The sequence below is a fragment of the Rhinatrema bivittatum genome, chromosome 3 (assembly GCF_901001135.1).
Source record: "Rhinatrema bivittatum chromosome 3, aRhiBiv1.1, whole genome shotgun sequence".
Taxonomy (NCBI): domain Eukaryota; kingdom Metazoa; phylum Chordata; class Amphibia; order Gymnophiona; family Rhinatrematidae; genus Rhinatrema; species Rhinatrema bivittatum.
In genome coordinates, this window is record NC_042617.1 from 321,678,633 (window position 1) to 321,700,074 (window position 21,442).

The 21,442-nt window shown below is 49.2% G+C and overlaps 1 protein-coding gene across 2 annotated transcripts in view; it reads right to left on the bottom strand.

Moving 5' to 3' along the window:
- Window positions 1–21,442, bottom strand: part of CDC40 (cell division cycle 40) — a 119,750-nt gene that overhangs the window by 74,913 nt on the left and 23,395 nt on the right. For both annotated transcript variants that reach the window (XM_029595279.1, XM_029595277.1), the window contains exon 2: window positions 8,953–9,039. In XM_029595279.1, the coding sequence (XP_029451139.1) occupies window positions 8,953–9,039 (87 nt within the window). The remainder of the gene's footprint in view (window positions 1–8,952; window positions 9,040–21,442) is intronic.

Sequence of the window (21,442 nt, forward strand, 5' to 3'; positions counted from 1 at the left end):
ACTTCATCAAGTGAAAAACAGAAAACTTAGGAGGATAGCCACAATCCTGAAAAGCAGACTGGTTAGGTGTGTCCCTAGGAGAGGGGTGGGAAGCACTGTCTTAATGTATGCTTGTGGTACAAGAGATCGGCACTGGGCCGGCTGTTACTGCATATATATCTCATGCATATTTATTTCTGCTATCCGGAAAACCAGGCCAGTTAGGCATATTCCCATAGAGGAGCGAGGACTAATACATTAAGCATTACAGAGCAATTCAATTTATTGCATTATAATTTCATCAGTTTTCGGTTTCTGAATTTGCTCCCTACACCATGAATGAGCCATGGGTGCAGAAGCGAGGGAGGAGCACCTCCAATGGAGCCATTCCTGGCACATACGAGGGCAGGGCGCGACACCAAATTAAGTCCGGTTATGTAATTTAAAAGAGCATGGGATAAACACAAAGGATCCCTAATGGCTAGAGGATGGAAATGAAGAAAAGGGGTAAACATGTTAACTGGGGTCCCCTGCATGGAGTGGCAGTTACTGCCCTTAACAAGGGGGCATGGGGGTAACCTGCATAGCGTGGCAGCCATTACCCTTAAACAGAAGGATTAAGGATAACTGCTGGAGTGACAGTTACTGCCCTTAACAAGAAGGCATGAGGAAACCGGAATGGAGCAGCAGTCACTATCCTAAAAGAAAGAAAAAGTTTGCTGAGGAGCCTGGATGGAGCATTGGGTCTTTTTCTGCCGTCACTTACGACATTACTATGCATTAACCACTGGGAAAGCTAAGGATACAAGTCTCACAAAGTTACACAACATCCTGGCATGAGACTGGCTGGACAAGATCTCTGCTCAAAAGACGGAGAAGTAATGACCCTCAAGCGCCTTCCTGTCGGACACTTAGGTACAGCAGTAAGAGGTTCAGTTAGGGCTTGTTCTGCTTTTGTCCCACTGCATGTATGCAGGCATAGCTCTGATATTCCTTAAAAAAACGCCAACAAAAACAAAAACAAATTTAAGCATGCAAGTGGAGGCAAAACCCAGGAGGAGTTCAGTCGGTGGAGTCTGATCTGGGGGAAGGGGTCAACCCTATGTTCGCTGCTGCTAAGGCAAAATCCCTCTCACATTGACATTCAGTTCTGAGCGTAGTGACGTGGATGCTGGGTCAGTGCAGTGCACACCCAGATATGAAGGTCAGCGGGGACGTCGGTGTGTCTCTCCCTCCATGCCACTCGCAGACTCGCTTTTATGAAACTGGATCCCGACGACTCTCTGGCACACTGCAATGCAGACCCCGCAGCTATCTGAGCTCGCATTGAAGCGACGAAATCCGATAGCGTTCGGTGCTCTCTGGACAATGCATAACCTGCCTCGTTTCTCTTACCAGCTTTCATCTCAGAATTCTGCAAGAAAGGTGGCATCACCTGACCCATTGCTTCCATTCGCGCACCAGTGGGACGGTTTTCTGTAACAACTGCATTACCAAATAAATCTCTCGTATCAAAAAAGAAGGCATGGTCAGCAGCCCAGGTGCAGATGCAGCAGCTCTCTCTCTCATTTCATAATCTCAGGATCAGCTTTGAATATTTCTGCTTTCTGCACTGACCTGATGAAGGTTGATAACAGAAAAACTAAATCACAAATAGAGCTGGAAAAATATTAAAAAAAAATGTAGGCACCAACCAATTTTTTTTCACTGTTTCACTATTTTGCTTTGTATTTTTTATCTATTTTTGCTTTTACTTTTCTTTGCTCTTCCCTTCCCCCTTCCAGGACCCTTTCCCCTGATCCCAGTTCCCTCCCAGCTACTTCTCCACTCTCCTATCTCTCTTCCTGGCCTCTGCCAGCTGCGGCTACCACAATGCTTCCTGCCCCTCGGCTGGGCACAGTCAGTGGCAGTCTGAGTGAATCTCTTGCCTCTAGGTCTGGGGCCCTGCTGGCATCTCTTGTCAGGTGCTAGGTCCTGAATTTTAAGCATCTGGACGTTTTCCAGCTTATCTGGCACTGCAAAAGAAGCAGCAAGCCAAGAGGGCATAATGCTAGCTTCTTTCAATTAACGTCTCCTCATTTAGGGAATTGCTGCCTTCTGACCAGTGCTGGGCACCCATGAAAGAGAAAATGCAGTGGAGGTAGGCAAACCCCTTCCTCATTCATCTCACCGGCACAGGGGGAATGGGCAAGGAAGATGGGCCCAACAGGGAAGCATGGGAGGGGACAGCAGGGACGAGACAACCTTGGTTAGGGGTCTAGGGTGGGACAGTATCCCCCAGTCTCTTTCCTCAGCTGGAACTGTTCAAGCACACTGGCCTGTCACAGGGACAGGAACTCTTTTTGTAGCACGTCTGGGTGAGAGGCAGGAAGGCGACACCTTCTGAGGGTGATTTGGAGGGATTCTCCGAAACTGTAACCTCCAGCTTTCCTTTGTGATCTAGAGAACCCATCTGCTTACACAAATCCTCTCCTTCCTCTAAGAGCCAGGTCCCCCAGCATGGCAACCGGGACGCTGGCGTTAGTCAAAACTCCGTCTCAGGTTTTGTCTGGTTACCTTCTGGGGATTTCAGTTACTGTGATTCCGCTGGCGAGGCCTCGAACTCTGCGGCTGAAGGGCACGAGACAAAACTGAGCCATGCCAGTGCAGTCTGGCTGTGGAGGGCAGATCAGAAGTGGCAGCAACAAGGGTCTGACGCCTAGAACAGTGGTCCTAGAGAAGATCTACCACTCCCTCGACCTTCTCATCAGCGAGCCTATCATATACATCTTCTCAGAGTCCCTAGAGTCATCACGATGGAGGCTCTTGATGCCGTTTCAAAAGCATCCTCCTCATTTCTCAGGCGGGAGAATGCAGTGAACCTGAGGATCTTCTGCAGAATGGACTGCATGTATTCAATCATAAAGATCTGGTGAGAAGTTATACAGGATTCAAGCACAGTGTTCTGAAAAAGAGTTCTCTGCTGAAAAGTTCTCAGATCTTTGAATCATGCCCCAGGGGATCTGAGAAATAGTTCCTCAATCTCTTGGATCCTGGATATTATTATTTATACGAGCATTGTGATATGCAGCCAGCAAACAAATAACAGATTACAGCCAAGTTACAGAGGTATACACATCACAATACAGATTTTTGAACAGCAACATAACAGTTATAGGAAATTCAATATATAAATTGCTGAAATAGCTCGACAGGACAGCTCACTTAATTCACCATTCATTCACTCTCTTGGTTCTTTTCAGTGTGGATTCAGCTTCCACAGTTTGGTATAATAAATGGGGCTTACTGAATTCTGAAGACTCTTACATATGATACTTCATAGACGCCCTCTTTGACACAGGAAGAACAGCAGGTGGGGTCTCCCTCATCTCTTTCAGAAGATCTCATAGGATTCTGGTGCATGGACAGTGCCACAAGCTTCTTAGGGGCATTCAGGTCATTTAAGGAAATCAAGAAGAGTTGCCCTGGGTTCTCCTTCGACCTCCAACTTTAATGGAGGTAGAAGAACCCACGCCAACTAATCATCTTTACAATCCCCACCAGTACCTCTGAGATCTCCTGTGCTTACCCTATGCTTTCTTGAATTCAGATACTGTCCTCATCTCCACCTTCTCCACAGGGAGGCTGTTTCATCTATCCACTATCCTCTCGGTAAAGAAATACTGCCTTACATTACTCCCAAGTCTACTCCTTTCACCCTCATCCAGTGACCTCTCATTTCAGAGCCTCTTTTTTTGTAGCAAGAGTCCTGCCTCCTGTGCAATTATCCCTTGGACCAATTTAAATGTCTCCATCATCTCTCTCCTAACCTGCCTTTACTCCACAGTATACATGTTTAGATCTTTCAGTCCCCATAAGCTTTACCAAGATCATCTTATTTGTAAATAGCCCTCGCAACACTCAAAAGGCTGGTACAGACATTTTAAACCCAATCCATTGGTTAAATAGGGAGCCCGTGCCTCTTCGCTGGTCAGATTTCATGTGGCTAGGACTTCTTGCTGCTTGTTACACTACATCCACCCTTATTTCAAGGTCCTTGCCTTCTGGAGGCATCTCCTTGGGTTTATGTCTCTATAAGAGTGAAGAGCTCCAGCTGATGCTCTATTCCCTCACCACAGTCTGGATGGTGCCAGATAGTGATGCAGTCTGAGTTAGAACAGGCTGAGCTTTGACCTCAGCACTCAGAAGCAGGTTCACGTCCCTACTCAACTGCCTGATGAACACAGTGAGGACATCAAAGCTTCTCCGTTCAATGAACTTCAACTACTTCAAGATTTCAGTGACTGCGGACAGTATTCCCATTAGAGATCCTCCAAATGGAGAAGTCTTTGGCACAGGTAGGACTGGTGTGGAGCTCCTTGGCTGAAGCTTGATCTTATGGGTTAGCCTTTTGGAAAATCAAAATTTTCTCTCTCCTCTGACTGAAAGAATGGGATGTGTAACTCTCTGTGACTTTCCTCTGCAGTCATGGCTTTCTGGGACATTGTTCCTCCTCCTCTTCTGAGGCTCAGTGCCACATCCCGCCCCCCCCCGGTCTTCTCAGTGGCTCAGGACTTCTCTGTTGGATAAGAACATAAGAAATTGCCATGCTGGGTCAGACCAAGGGTCCATCAAGCCCAGCATCCTGTTTCCAACAGTGGCCAAACCAGGCCACAAGAACCTGGCAATTACCCAAACACTAAGAAATGTATTGGGACACAGCTGGGACAGTTTGCCATGCCCATTTGGACAGATCTTTCACGTTTCCTAGGTCCTGGCAGTGCCTTTGCAGACAGTGCAAGAGAACATTGAAGAGTTATCTGCTTCTGTGTGCTATCTTCCCCGCTGCTGTCAGATTTCCCAGACAGTCTTCCCTGTGCTCCTCCTCTTCCTGAGATCTTGTCTCCTTTCTGAGCACTAAACATTTTCCTTTTAATGTTCAGCCACCTCCTTCGAACCCATAGCGCTTGCTTTTTCTTCTCACTTTCCTATACTTTCCTAACAGTGTGCTGGTCTTCCTCTAATATCTTTTAGTTCAGCTGATTTTTCCCACACTCTGCCTGCACCCCCATTTTAACAAAGTTGACCTTTACGTGCCCCTTTTCTTTGGCTCTGATCACTGAAGCTCAGCTCACCATCTACCTGGACATCCGAAACACTTTCCCCACTGTAAGAACCAGGTCATGCTTTCTGTTACCATTTACCTGAGGAAAGTCACATTAAGGCAATCCAGGATGTCTTTACTTCTCTTTCTTTTAGCTGGACTGATCCAACCAACATCTGGCAGATTAAAGTATCCCACAAGCAACTTCTCCTGATTCAGACAACGGAGGGCCAAGTCCATAAGCAAAGCTCGTCAATCCGTACTGTCTGAATTTTCAAGAAAGCTCAGCACCCAGTAAAAATGTTGAAAGTTGCAATTTTTTATGGGTTCTTTATAAGGCTTGGGGATAACTCCAGTGATGTAAGGAATTCTCCCGGCTGTATTGCCCTTATGACTGATTGCAGGGTTTCCATGCAGAAGTGTGGTATCCTTAGGTAGTGGTTGACCAACCTGAGGTCCAGGATGGGCCGGAATGTTCCCTTTTTCTTGGGGACGATAAAATAGATGGAATAGTGCCCAGTATTTTGTTGTTGCGTGGGCACCGGCGTTATGGCCTTTAGGGCGAGCAATTTGGCCAGTGTGGTTTCCACTGCCATCCTCTTGGAGGGTGTGTGACAAGGAGATTTCACAAATTTGTCTAGAGTGATGTTGTGGAAGTCCAGATAGTATCCCTCTCGCATGATGGTTAGGATCCACTTGTCCGCTGTTATCTCGACCCATCTTTGGTAGAACGGGGCAAGCTAGCCCCCCGCTTCTTCTTGTGGATGGGTCGGCTGATTCTCATTGTGGGGTGTGGCTGGGGCCTGTGCCAGAGCCGGCTCCCCTCTTGTTGTGTTTGTTCCGAAAGGACTGGCCCCTGCCTGCGGGGCGAGGGGCTTGATATGTACTCTTGTAGGATCTAAAACGCTGTAATCGGGGAGAGGAGCATTGGCTTCTTTTGTTCTTGTCCTCCGGTAGCCGAGGTACTGGGGATTCGCCCCATTTGTTGGCTAGCTTCTCCAGTTCGCTTCTGAACAGGAGGGCTCCTTTAAAAGGCATTCTTGTGAGTTTAGTCTTGGAAGTTGCATCAGCTGATCAACTTCGGCAGCAATCTGTAGTGATATAGCTGATACGTCAAATGACTGTTTAAGGATGGATTCCAGATGTCTATCCTGGGCATCCTTGAGTGCTGCTCCTCCCTTAACTGGGATGGTAGTGAGCTTTGTGACCGTGCAGACCATGGCATCCACTTTGGGGAACACCAGGAGATCCTTGGCTGAGGGTTCCAGTGGGTAGAGGGCTCCTAGGGCCCATCCGTCTTTGAAACTGGCCTCTGGAGCATCACATTCCAGGTCGATCAGCTGTTGTACTGCTTGCAGCAGAGGAAAATGGCGGGAGGCCTGGCGGAGTCCCTCTAGGAGAGGGTTCGTCTTCGGTTCCCCTGCAACACTAGTGCCCAGGATGGCAAGCTCCTTCAAGCTGTGAGCCACGAGATCTGATAACCTCATGGTTTGGTAAGGTTCCATTCCTGGAGGGATTTCCCCTTCCTCCAGGGATTCTTGATCTTCATCCGAGGTGTCCATGTCCCCTATGGTGGGGCTTTTGGCCGGGGGAGGCACGTCCCTGGGGAGCCTAGAGGGCCCTGGAAGGTTAGGATCCTCTGTGGGAGGCTGTGGTTGTGTCATCGGTGGCACCGGTTGCATATGGACAAAGGTGTGTAGACCTTTGAAAAAGTCTACTCAGGAAAAAGATCCTGGGTCTAAATTGAAAGCCGCCACGTCCCCAGGGAGCCCCGTTTGAAGGAGGCTCGTGTTGGGAGTGGAGAGGTCCAGTGTACTATCTGTGGATCCGGATTCCTGTACTAGCTGGGGAGGGCCTTGAACTGGTTCTCCCAGAGCCTCCTCGCACTGTCGGCACAGGGCCGTGGCCTCTTCGTGCTGCGCAGCTATTATCTGGCAGGCTGGGTAGAGGGCTTGTGCTTTGACCTTCTTGGCCAGTGGTACCATGGTTTGTGCGCATAGGGTAGCAGAATCCCTTTTAATGCGTGCACCAGGAGGCTTAGATATGCGCTCCGGGCGCGATGAAGATGTGCGTGTAGGCCAGGATGTGCGCTTACAAAGATTTACGTCGGTGCGCACAGTGGTGCGGCTTTCTGAGCCTCGGAGACCAGAAAAGTACCTTCACCGCTGCGCTTGGTACTGCACCCGCTGCCTCTAAGCTGCTCCTGTTGCCGGGGGCTAAGTCCACGCCGGGAACCGGCTGCTGGATCGAGGCCTACCTCTGAGGGACCTCGGAAATCACCTCAGGGGGAGGGACCCGTAGGTATCACCGCAGGAGAGCAGGGCTCGTCTGTAGAGGTAAGATTTCTTCTTGTTTGGAATTTTCTTTGGTTTGAATTCTCTAACGCTGTGCAAGCGTGTATAGAGTCCAGAACTGCTATGGAGAAGGAGAAATATTGAAGAGCAGAACGAACTTCCTGCAGGGGTACATGTACTGGTGGTGACGTCAGATTGAAATCTGACTCCGTCTTCAACTGCTATCAGGAGCACACTATACCCATTGGTCCTGAGTCCATCTGCTACACGCTAGGAAAATATCTATTAAATAAGGAACTACTACTGAACAGATGAGAACTCAGTAAGAATGTATCCAACTCACTGGACTTGTTGAACCATGTCCCTGTGACAGCAACAATCCCTAGATCTGCCTCCATTTGCAAGTCTACGAGCATGTGTGCTTATAACCTTCCAAGTATTTCTCCTTGCCTGGCCTTCCCATGGCATATCCTCAGACCTGTCCCCGCATGTGGGCCCTCCTGTTTACAGGTAGCCATGGGAGAGCCATTTCCGGTTTTCTCCTTTAACTTTGTTTCTTTGCTGGGGTTCGTAGCCCAATTCAAGCAGCATCCATTTGCCACCCCTTTCTGTCTGTAGTTTGTACTGGCAGAGATGGACGCAATAAAAAAAAAAATTAAATGCAACTCAATGGTGCAGCCAGAACTGATTTTTTTTTTAAGAGGCCCAAGGTTAACATGGGTAAGCAGTAGACATATAGGTCTTGGCCCTACTAGTTGTACTCTTATTGATAAATAATGCCTTAGAGTGCACCTGACAATGGATTTCTAAGTAGTCACATAATGTGTGATGCTTTAAAATATTTTAATTCCATTTCAAACACTTACTTTTGGCCCAAACCAGTAACATGGAGCCCCATTACAATTCTGTACATACAGTACTCTTCATATCCTACCGTGCTATAAGCATCCTTGAAGCTCCTCCGCTCTGATATTCATCCTACTGTATTAAATCGCTACATCTGATTATTCTTCCCACATATTGCTGCGATTTGTCATATTTTATTTGTTTCACTTTCTGCATACTGTGCCAGGAATATTTGTACTGCTGTTTTACTGTATCTGATTATTCTGCAATTATTCCTGTAATACACCCTGAACGCTGCTGCTGGAATGGCGGGCCATAAATAAATGACGATTTGGCGGAGCAGCTTGACCAGTACAAATGCGCTGCTGGAACTGATGGGCACTGCAATTTTGGAAGCTTAATGTGGTTCTGCTCTAGTGAGTGGACAGATGAGAGCGTGTGGCAGTTCCTCTCTTTGCGGGTATTATCGGGCATCAAGGAAACCATCCCGTCCCCGGCTTCTGCAGCTGTCCCCATGTAAAATCTAGGGTTAGCTTTCTTTAAAGGGCCTGCTGCAAGACAAATATTGGCTCTATTAAATGTACAAACCAATAACATGCCCAGGGAGGCAGTCAATGAATTTTATACATAGAGTAAGAAAATTCTGTAAAATGTGCAGTGCTGAAATAGTACAGCTTCTTCCCTCAAAATGTACATGCACCCCAAAAGGAAACGAAAGCTGGGAATGCAAGTTTTGGGCCGCTTTCTTACCTCCGGTGCAAACATGGTGTCGTAGGTGGGATTGAACTGAACCTCCTTCAGTGATGGGTCCAGGTGAGTCCCCGTCTCCACATCTTCCTGAGAGGAAACAGAAGGAAAATTAATGGAATACCCTTATAATGTGGTTCTCTACAACAAACCTCTTTAAAACACACTGTTCTTACAGCAGATTGCTCTCACAGATAATGGTACTAGCACGGAAAGTCAGCTACAAGTTCATTCCTACCATAATGCTCTCTCTCAGGGGCAGGCCAGAGGCGCTGCCCTCTCCGAGCTCCGTCCCCTCTCTCACGTCCAGGCCAGAGGTGCTGCCCTCTCCGAGCTCCGCCCCCTCTCACATCCGGGCCAGAGGCGCTGCCCTCTCCGAGCTCCGTCCCCTCTCTCACGTCCGGGCCAGAGGCGCTGCCCTCTCCGAGCTCCGTCCCACTCTCTCTCGTCCGGGCCAGAGGCTCTGCTCTCTCCGAGCTCCGTCCCACTCTCTCATGTCCGAGCCAGAGGCTCTGCTCTCTCCGAGCTCCGTCCCACTCTCTCATGTCCGAGCCAGAGGCTCTGCTCTCTCCGAGCTCCGTCCCACTCTCTCTCGTCCGGGCCAGAGGCTCTGCTCTCTCCGAGCTCCGTCCCACTCTCTCATGTCCGAGCCAGAGGCTCTGCTCTCTCCGAGCTCCGTCCCACTCTCTCTCGTCCGGGCCAGAGGCGCTGCCCTCTCTGAGCTCCGTCCCACTCTCTCTCGTCCGGGCCAGAGGCGCTGCCCTCTCGGAGCTCCATCCCACTCTCTCTCGTCTGGGCCAGAGGTGCTGCCCTCTCCGAGCTCCGTCCCACTCTCTCTCACGTCCAGGCCAGAGGCACTGCCCTCTCCGATCTCTGCCACCCTCTCTCACATCCAGGCCAGAGGTGCTGCCCTCTGAGCTCCACCTCCCTCTCTCACATCCAGGCCAGAGGTGCTGCCCTCTTCGATCCCTGCCACCCCCCTCTCTCACATCCAGGCCAGAGGTGCTGCCCTCTCCGATCTCTGCCACCCCCTCTCTCACATCCAGGCCAGAGGTGCTGCCCTCTCCGATCTCTGCCACCCCCTCTCTCACATCCAGGCCAGAGGTGCTGCCCTCTCCGATCTCTGCCACCCCCTCTCTCACATCCAGGCCAGAGGTGCTGCCCTCTCCGATCTCTGCCACACCCTCTCACTTCCAGGCCAAAGGCGCTGCCCTCTCCAAGCTCCACCCCCTCTCTCACCTCCAGGCCAGAGGTGCTGCCCTCTCAGATCTCTGCTACCCTCTTCATGTGTCCAGTCCAGATACACTGCTCTGTATGCTTTTTATTTTTTTAATTTAAAATTTACCTCTGAGAAATCTTCAAAGAGAAAAATGATTATTCCAAGATGGGAACTGATCCCCCCCAATTTTTTTTAAAATAAATTCTCCTCCTCCACAGAGGTACTTTAAGGACAAATTACTTTCAAGACCAAAATCAGGACCCTCTTTCCAGTCCCCTATCTGGAAAGATCTTGTGTGAAGAGCGTGTTATTTAGGTTGCGCGTGTGCAACCTAAATAACACGATGTCTGCTGAGTTTGAACACACTTTGGAAGAATCACTTTCTTCATCTGTGCAGAGGTTAGGATGCCTTTGCTCTCCAGATGTTAGTAGTTATCTGGCACAATGAGAGACACTTTTCTGTCGGATAACTATAGAAAGAACACAGCCTGAGCTTCGTATTCTACTTGCACTGTGCAGTACCTAAATGTAATACGCTTTGAAGTGACTGAAAGGCTGAATATAATAAATAAAAGAAACCCAACAAGAGGGTTTTAAGCTGTAAACTGATCAGATCTAAGCAGCCAGACACACGAAAATCCCATTTCCAAACAGAAGAAAAACAGTCGAATTCTGCCAAGGCCCTGCCAGTCCAAGAAGCAGGAGCCAGGGTCATAATGAGAAAGAAAAGCTGAGCTGATGGAGGGGCACCTGATCCCCGCCGGTAAAGTTTTACTGTCTGCAATAACACGAGAACAGCTAAGAGCGAGAGGACTCTGCGCTACAACACTGTGCTGACCTGATGGAGCGAGGCCAACTCTCCAAGGCTTCTCACTGTTGTATTAAATTAGTGCAATAAAAAGGTCAGAACTACAAACTGTTTGTTGACCCTTAATTCTAGGCCCCATGAAAGCCGAACTGCATGTCACAGAGATACAAAGAGCAGCTGGTTAGCCTGCCTTTGTTATATTTTGCTAAATTAATGCTTTTGTTGCCATCATCATCTGGTGTGTGTGTGTGGGGGGGGGAAATGACACCTTACGAAGCTGTTCTGAAATTATTGCTGCAATGCCCTTCTCTAACACTGCCTCCACTGCGATCCTGGCAGGCTTCACAGTGAGACACAGACACCAGAGAAGACCCAGTGAGACTGGCCCCATGGCTCAGGGGAGCCCACTGAACTTTCACGCAGTGGAGCAGGGTCTGAGAACGTCTTCGATCACCACCACAGTCCCATGGAGGAAGTCAGCTCTTGCAGCGGGGGAAAGGCATGAGAAGAGCCGAGTTCACATGCTTCGCCTCTCTTCCTACCTCCAACACACAGCCCCTCACGCACAGCCGGAGTCCGAGTGAGACGCTTGTGGAGGAAGGCAGGCAGACTCAAGCACACACCTCTTATGGCAGAGCGGAGACTCAGCTCCAATTCTGCAGGTTTCCGGGCACCTGAGCCCCCAGCCAATGTAAGCAAAGCGGCTGGACTTATACTTAGGCCTCGAGCAGAGTATTCTGGATATTCAGAGAGGGCACAGGGCAAATCAAAGAAACATAATTAACTCATGTGATTAGCACCAGAAAACTAGAAGGAAAATGAAATAAAATGTGCTGGAGGGCCAGTTGTGCGGGTCTGGTCCCTGATGAATGCCCGAGGGGCTCGGCCCAGTGCACATTTAACCTGTACTTGCACGAACATATTTTGTGCACAAGCTATACTGCCGATGCATGGAAATCCCATGCTAAGGAAGTCATTCGCTATTCCCCCCTCCCAGTGCAGAGAGGTGTGCTGGCTTTCCCCGGGTCCTGTGAACATGGGAAAGCAAATGTTGCTTACCTGATGTAACAGGTGTTCTCACAGGACAGCAGGATGTTAGTCCTCACAAATGGGTGACATCGAGGATGGAGCCCACCACGGAAAACTTCTGTCAAAGTTTAAACAGAACTTTGACTGGCCCCTACTGGGCATGCCCAGCAAGGCACTGACCCTGCAGCCAGCAGGGGTCTCCCTTCAGTCTGATTTTCAAAGCTACAGGCAGTGCCTAGAAAGTAAAAACAAAACAAACCCAACACCGCGGGGTGGCGGGCGGGTTTCGTGAGGACTAACATCCTCCTGTCCTGTGAGAACACCTGTTACATCAGGTAAGCAACATTTGCTTTCTCACAGGACAAGCAGGATGGTTGTCCTCACAAATGGGTGAGTACCGAGCTGAGGATGTCCTGACTTGCACCAAATGCACCCAACGACGTGCAACAGGCACTACAACTGGGGTGGAATTTGGTAAAGGGCATCCGCACCCTACCGGGAAGGTGGAAGGGTGTTGGTACATCACGTTGGAAAAAGGTTACGCAAGACAGATTGGCCGAAGATGGAGTCCTGTCTTCCAGCTTTGTCCAAACAATAGTGGGCTGCAAAGGTATGGAGAGAACTCCAGGTTGCAGCCCTGCAGATGTCAGGAAGCGGCACCGATCGAAGGTGTGCCACTGACGTTGCCATGGCCCTCACAGAGTGTGCTTTCACACGGTCTTGAAAGGGAATGCCAGCTTGCTGATAGCAACCAGGAGGAAAGAGCCTGCTTACCCACAGGATGTCTTAACTTGTTAGGATGAAAAGAGACAAATAATTGAGTGCTCTTCCTGTGAGCAACTGTACGGTCTAGATAAAAAGCTAGAGCTCGTTTGCAGTCTAGGGTATGCAGAGTCTGTTCCCCGGAGTTGGAGTGGGGCCTGGGAAAAAAGATAGGTAGTATGATGGATTGATTAATATGAAACTCAGAAACTACCTTAGGTAAAATTTAGGGTGAGTGCGGAGTACCGCCCGGTCCTGCAGGAGCTTAGTGTAAGGCGGATAGGTAACTAGGGCCTGCAATTCACTAACCCTGCGAGCTGAAGTGATAGCCAAAAGGAATAACACTTTCCATGTGAGATACTTTAACTCACAGGAGTGCAGAGGTTCGAAAGGAGGTTTCATTAGACGACCAAGAACCAGGTTAAGGTCCCAAGATGGGGCCGGAGGACGTAAGGGTGGCTTCAGATGGAGCAAGCCTTTAAGAAAACGGGTTACTAGGGGTTGTACTGAAATAGGGACACCCTGTACACCTTTATGGAAGGCGGCTACCGCACTGACATGCATTCTGATAGAAGAGGTTTTAAGACCTGATTCAGAGAGATGCCATAAATAGTCCAAGAATTTGGAGATTGGACAGGAAAGGGGATCAAGGGACTGAGAAGTGCACCATGATGTGTACCTTTTCCATTTGTATGAGTAAGACTTTCTTGTGGAAGGCTTTCGTGAAGCTATCAGGACCCGAGAAACGGAATCTGAAAGGTTGAAAGGCTGAAGGACTAACCTTTCAACATCCATGCCGTCAGGGACAAGGCTTGGAGGTTGGGATGGAGGAGGCATCCGTCGTTTTGAGTGAGCAGATGCGGGTCCTTTCCCAGAGGAATGTGCCTGCGGATGGAGAGATCCTGGAGTATTGGAAACCATACTTGGCGTGGCCAGTAAGGTGCTATCAGGATCATGGTTCCCCCGTCCTGGCGTAGCTTCACGAGAGTCTTTGACACAAGAGGAAGTGGAGGGAATGCATAGAGCAGACCGGTTGTCCACTTGAGGGAGAATGCATCCCTCGGCCGAGAGTGCTGGCTCCGAATGAGAGAGCAGTAATCGTCCACTTTGTGGTTCTGAGGGGACGCAAAGAGGTCTATGCGGGGAGAACCCCACTCGTGAAACAGAGAGGTCGCTACCAGAGGATCGAGTGACCACTCGTGCGGTTGGAAGACACGGCTCAGCTGGTCTGCCAATACATTGTCTACTCCCGGCAGGTAAGTGGCCCTGAGGTACATGGAGTGGGAGAGGGCTTCCGCCCAGATCTGCGCAGCTTCCTGACACAGAAGGAAGGAGCCTGTGCCTCCCTGCTTGTTTATGTACCACATGGCCACTTGGTTGTCCGTCTGGATTAAGATTATCTGATGGAATAGATGATCTTTGAAAGTTCGGAGTGCATAGCGGATTGCGCGAAGTTCCAGGAAATTGATCTGGTGTTCGGCTTCCTCGTTGGACCATAACCCTTGGGTTTGAAAGTCGTCCACATGGGCTCCCCAACCGATGTGAGAAGCGTCGGTGGTTAGGATTACTTGCGGATCCGGTGGAAGAAAGGGTAAGCCCTGAAGGAGGTTGACCTGAGTCGTCCACCAGGTTAAGGATAGGCGCAGCGCTTGTGTGACTGTGACTATGGAGGACAGAGGCTGAAAAGCTTGAATCCATTGGTGTCGTAGAGTCCATTGTGTTACTCTCATGGCTAGTCGGGTCATGGGAGTGACTTGAACCGAGGATGCCATGTGTCCTAGGAGAATGAGGAACTGGCGAGCCGTGGCAGTGTTCTGAGACTGGAGCTGGCGAGCCAGGGATATTAGGGTGTGGACCCTCTGAAGAGGAAGGTAAGCCTTTGCCTGCAAGGTGTCCAAGTCTGCTCCAATGAAGGATAAGGTTTGAGACGGGACTAAGCAAGATTTCTCGTAATTGACGAGAAACCCTAAGGAAAGGAGTGTTTGAATTGTCAATTTTAGGGAGGATTAAGCTATCTGTGGGGTGGAGGCCCTGATTAGCCAATCGTCCAGGTATGGGTAGACGTGGACACCTTCCTTCCTGAGGAATGCTGCTACCACTACGAGACATTTGGTAAAGACTCGTGGGGCAGAAGCTAGACCGAAAGGGAGGACACGGTATTGATAATGGTCGTGGCCAACTAGAAACCGCAGATATTTGCGATGGGATTGTGTGATCGCAATGTGGGTATAAGCGTCCTTGAGGTCGAGAGAGCACAGCCAATCCCCTCTTTGTAGCAGAGGGAGCAGCGCGCCTAGGGTTACCATTTTGAACTTCTCTTTTTGAAGGTATTTGTTGAGGGCTCGAAGGTCCAAAATGGGACGTAGTCCCCCCGATTTCTTTGGTATTAGGAAGTATCTGGAATAGAATCCCTTGCCTCGTTGAGAGGGAGGAACGGGTTCTATAGCATTTGATTGCAGAAGAAGAGATACTTCCTGTTGTAATTGAGCCAAATGGGTGGATAGACTCCACGCTTGAAGAGGCGGGGAGTCTGCCGGAAGAGTTATGAAGTTGAGGTGGTAACCCTGTGCGATAATTGTTAGCACCCACTGATCTGAGGTGATCTGCAACCATGGTTGTAGAAAATGGTACAGTCGACCTCCTACAGGGATGTCCGGAAGAGGGGTTTGGCATGTGTTCCCTACAGGGGAGTCAAAGGCCAGCCGCAGGCCCAGGAGGAGGGGCTACAGTAGGCCTTTGTTTCCTAGGCTGACGCGGCTGAGGCCTAGTAGAGGATCGAGCTGGACGAGGCCTGGCCGATGGAGGGTAATAACGGCGTGGTCGAAAGAATGACTTCTTAGAGTCTTTCTTTTGCGGTTGCTTGGAAGTCAGCTCAGGTGGGACAGATGAGAGTTGTTTCAACGTCTCATGGTGGTCTTTCAACTCCGCCACAATCTGCTGAATTTGCTCTCCAAACAAATTATCGCCTAAGCAGGGTAAATCAGCAAGACGATCCTGAACCTCTGGGCGAAGGTTGGATGATTTTAACCAAGCCCAACGTCTGGCTGAGATGGCTGTGGCTGAAACTTTTGTGGAAGCATCGAATATGTCGTAGGCAGTCCTAATCTCGTGCTTCCCTGCCTCAAATCCCTTGTGAAGAAGGGCTTGAAGCTGCGGTTGGTATTGGTCTGGTAACGTGTCAGCATAGTCTTGCATCTGCTTAAGGATGGCTCTGTTGTACTGAGTCATATAAAGTTGATATGAAGCTATGCGTGAAATCAACATAGCTCCATGATAGACTTTCCGTCCAACACTATCTAGGAACTTGTTGTCCCTGGTAGGCGGGGTAGAAGAGTGTGGCTTAAGATGCTTGGCCTTCTTCTGCGCGGACTCAACCACAACAGAGCGATGATCCAGTTGAGGTTTTTGGAAACCTGGTGCTGACTGGACAAGGTAGGTGGAGTCAGCTTTTTTGTTAACTGGGGACACTGATGAAGGAGATTCCCAGTTTTTCTTGAGCAGATCCAAAAACACCTGGTGTATAGGGATGGAAGCGATGATTTTTGGAGTATCCAGAAATTGAAGGAGTTCCATCATCTGGTGTCTGTCATCAGCTTCAGATTGTAGTTGAAAAGGTACAACTTCTGACATCTCTTTCACAAAATTAATGAAAGATAGATCCTCAGGAGGAGATCTTTTTCTACTCTCTGTAGGAGATGGAGGCGAAGGCAAATCCGTGTCAGAAGATGTATCATCATCATCACCCCAGGTATCGTAGGGATCAAGTGGGGTTTGTAACCCTGATGGACCTGGCTGAGGCTCTAAAGGCATCGATGGAAACCGAGGTGGAATCGGTGCCGTAGGTGGAACCAGAAATGGCATCGATGGCTTCGGTGCTGTCGATGGAATCGGTGCCTGGCGTGGAATGGATGGAACCGAAGGATATATCGGTGGAGATATACCAGAAGGCACCGATGGAACCACCCCGGAAGGGGGAATCCGGAACGGTGTTTCTCCTGCCGATGAAAATCCAGTCGGAGACGGTGGTGTTGTCGATGGCACTGGAATCACCGATGGAAGGGCCGTCATGAGCGCCTCCATGCGGCTCAGTAGCGGTGCTAGCGCTTGTATCAACGGCTCGGTGGTCGGTTCCCTCCTCGGTGGCGAAGCCGGTGCCGGTGGCGGCACTGGAACCGGTGCCGGAGACGGTGCCGATGGAGGTTGCAATTTCTTCATCGCTTTCTCGATGGCCTCCTGGACCAGCCGGTCCAGTTCTGCCCGGAGACCAGGGGTAACCATACCCGGCTCGACGGGAGAGGGAGGCTGAGGCAGGGCCGGAGGGACCACCGTAACCGGTGGGATCACGGCCCCCGCACCCCGGGAGGGTGAGGGTTTCCTCGATGCCTGCGAACGAGACGTGGAGGGTGACCGGTCTGTTCGCGGCTTGTCGGTGGCTCGGCTTGAGCAGAGGTCGATGGCTGTGGATCCTCGACAGGCCGAGATTTGTGCCGTCGATAGCGGTGCTTTTCCTTCCGATCCCCTCGCCCATCCGGGGAAGGGACGGGAGTCGACGGCCGAGAAGCGATCGATGGCGGACGGTCACCGGAGGGTTGACGATGATGGTACAACTTCGACGGTGCCGGTTCCGATGACGTCGATGCTATCGATGGCGTTGGGGTGGGTGCATGGAAGAGGAGCCCCATCTTCTCCATCCTGGCTTTGCGACCCTTGGGTGTCATTAAGGCACATTTGGTGCAAGTCAGGACATCATGCTCACTACCCAAACACATCACACAAACCCTGTGGGGGTCTGTGATGGACATAGTCCGGGTACAATCCGGACAACGGCGGAACCCCGTTGCCATGGCCTGAAGCCAAAATTTAGGCTGGGGATCGGTAAGTGCCAACAGGCCTCAAGGGCCAAATTCGACGGTAGTCGATGGAAAAAGGCAAAAAACTTAACGGGTTCCGTAAGATGACTAAAAATTTGTCGAAGGGAGACCCCTGAGGGGCAAATTTTCTTAGGAAATTAATTTCCAAATTCCTGTCAGGAACGTGGTTAGAGAGCTCCTTTCACCGCGTGGCAACTGCTGCGCGGAAAAAAGAAGACTGAAGGGAGACCCCTGCTGGCTGCAGGGTCAGTGCCTTGCTGGGCATGCCCAGTAGGGGCCAGTCAAAGTTCTGTTTAAACTTTGACAGAAGTTTTCCGTGGTGGGCTCCATCCTCGATGTCACCCATTTGTGAGGACAACCATCCTGCTTGTCCTGTGAGAAATGTTTATTCCTGGTCAGCCATGGAGAAACATTTCTAGTGCTGGTGAGCTACACACTGGATTAATGTGGACAAATCTTCCCTTCCTCTCCCTCTGGACATTAAATGTGCTTTGCACTGGTTTTGTGCACACAAATCATGAGGCAGGATGGGGAATGGTGACTGCAGGGAAGGAAGTGAGAGGAGACAGGTTTCAAGCCGCGGCAGGGGTTGCTGTCTCCCAGGCAGCTTTCTGAGGAGATAGATTTCCCCATCCTATCCTTTTTTGGGGGGGGGGGGGAATGGGGGCCTCCGATGGCTCTGCTCTTTTGGGCAGGAAGCTGTGTCTGGTAATGTCTGGAGGGTTGCAGGGAAAAGAGAGACAAACTATTTGAAGGGAGGGAGAGAGAAGCAGCTCCGAGGGGGATTTAAAAAAAAAAAAGTACATAAAATAGCTTTATGTGCATAAAACAATGATTTGTGCTTGTCGTGTGCAAAAATCATGAAACTCTCTTTCCCTGTTCAGGTTACAGGGTGCCCCCAGGCCAGAGGATGAGCGCACATTTATTTATTTTATTTAAAGGTTTTTAATATACCGGCATTCGTATGCACATCATGTCGGTTTACATGAAACTGTAATAACAAGGCGAGGGGAATAGATGTAAAAAAGGGCATAATAAAATAAAACAGGATTAACGGCAATTCAAAAGAAAGAGTAATGTAGTATATTAACAATAAGCATGGTAACAAAACTGGAAGGTTATGCTGGCGACGGTAGCACCAGGAGCGGCCTAGGCAGTTCCAAGGGAGCATTCGAGCGGGGGGGAGAAAGATTCTTAGTAGCTTAATGGGGGCACATTTTAACTCAGATTGGTGTGTTTTACAACTCTTGATGCCTTACTGTACCATTTTCTTGCTGCATTGGGAGTTAAATGCTTGCTGAGCACATGCACAATCTTAATGCAGAACGTATTACATCGGTCCCGAGCTGAGGGTGGCGAGGCGGCAGCAGTCACAATTCCCTGCGGGGAGTCGTGCGTGACACCTGCTTGCCAGATTTAGAACCCATGACATAGGGATCCCGACCTCTCGACTAGGAACGGGGGTGGGTGCATTAAAGAGGAAAACTGCCCAGGGGGTTGGGAATCCCAGCCCTGGTTCTGCCTGAGCCAGACTACTGGGCCTAAAACCTAACGCTGCTAACATGCAAGACGACCAATCGGAGATTTGGGACCCCCCTCTAGTCAAGCGGAATCACTGGCGGGATAAACCGCCCAAAGCAGAGATGGAAGTCACACGTCAGAACTAGGACTGTAAGCCCCCCTCACCTACTGCACCGGCACAGTGTGTTAATCACAGCAGATTCTTTCCATGCTTTCTTCCTACGCCCGCTCTGTCTCTGATCCATCTCTGACCTGCAAAAAGATATATTACTCCAAACAAAATGCATCCTCTGCAGAGGGCACAGGATCTGCGATTCGGACATGAAGAACAATCCTCTCGCTATTCTATTCATTTAGAAGGGTGCAAAACATACCCTTTTTGTGTTTGCCGCAGCGTGCCTTGCTGCTGTGCTCCCTCCCCTTCCTGAAGCCTTAGTGAAAGGTAGGACATATTATACGTGAAAGGTCACCACAAGGTCTTGGGCTTGTGAAAAAGAAACATTCAGCAAATGGTGTGGCTGAACATTAATTCTGATGGGTAAGGATCCGTTTACAATGCAGTCTTTAAACCCTGGGACCTGCTGAAACGTCGATGACGCAACCTGGCTTACATTCCAAGAAGAGCATCCGCTAAGTGTCCTAGACATTTTATTTAGATTTTTATATAGTCCGCTTTTCACACTTTTTCGGCACTTCAAAGTGGATTACATTCAGCTACTGGAGGTATTTCCCTGTCCCCCATCCTGGCCCTTTTGCGATCAGCATGTACGCCTTGGCCAAAGCAAGCAGCCAAGAATGAGTGGGATGCCTAATCCCTCCCCAGGAGGTCTGCACTCAGGTAGCACTGAACAGAATACCACTGAAGAGTCATAGGTCAGTGAAGCCCAAACTTATCCTCTTGACCCCGCAAGCCAGTCAAGAACTCAGGATGCACACAATAGATATGCGCGGGGCACATTTGCATGTGCCGGCGATGCCTGTGGACATGCGCGGGGCACATTTGCGTGTGCCGGCGATTCCTGTGGACATGCGCAGGGCACATTTGCGTGTGCCGGCGATGCCTGTGGATATGCGCGGGGCACATTTGCGTGTGCTGGAGACATGATGTATGTAAGTTTCTCTCATGCAGGGGCGCCTCAAGAAAATCTGCTGTCCGAGGTGAGGGTAAGATGTCCGTCCTCCCCCCACCCCAAATCACTGAGAGGGGCCCATTTGTTGATTTGAATTACTGTAGAAGAGGGAAAACAGGGGTCAGAGTTCCCAAAGGAGTGGAGATAGAGTGTTAGTGATAATATTTCGAGGAAGCTGGCAATCCTGCCACAATCCCAGGAACCCTACCAGCTGTCTCCCATGTTTCCCCAGCATTTCCCTGTGGAGAAATAGGATGTGGGGGGTCTGTATGTGGTGCACTCTCTCCAGGTCGGTACAAGGCTATTTGGTGCCTTAGGCGAACCTTAGAACTATGCACCCCCCTCCATCCCAGCATTTACCACACAATTAAAAAATTATGCATGAAAAAAGGATATCCATAGTCTTCCGAGATAAAAATATCACAACATGTATATTATTTTTACATGCCCTGCTATGGTGCCAACTAGAAAACCCTGTCTAAAAGAACCTGTATGGTATTAAGCCTACTGTAAAGTGCGTTTGATAAATAAATAAGCTGAATTACAATTACAACACAGTAAACCTCCCAGACAAAAAACAGAACTGCTAGCACTCAAACAGTAACAAGCCTACCTATGAAAAGGCAACAGTGCAAATATTATGCCAGGTCCTAAAACACCAATACACCACCTATTAGGAAACAGAACAAACCAAGTGCTATAGAACAATAAACAGTCATTACATGACAAAAGAATACCTTAGCTCAGTCCCACATGCAGAACACAGATGGATCCTCATGAAGTACAAAATAAAAGATACCCTAAAATATAAACTGCAATGTGCAGACAAACTGGAAACTGCAATAGAAACACCATCGCTGCTCATAAAACAATAATAAAATCAAGAAATATAACATCATAACAGTAAAACTTTACTAATAGAAAGAATATTTCAAAACAGCTGACAAACAGAACATCGTTCAATAATTAAACTCAAACATTTTAAAAAAAGGTCGTAATGTATTCCAAATGATGGACTTTTCTTGTTTAATAAAATGATTTAACCTAAAAAAGATCTTAAAAAAATCATTAAAATATTTCAAAACAGACCTCAAAACACCCAAAATTAAAACTAATATGAATACAAAAATTCCCTGCTCTCTCTAACTGGAAT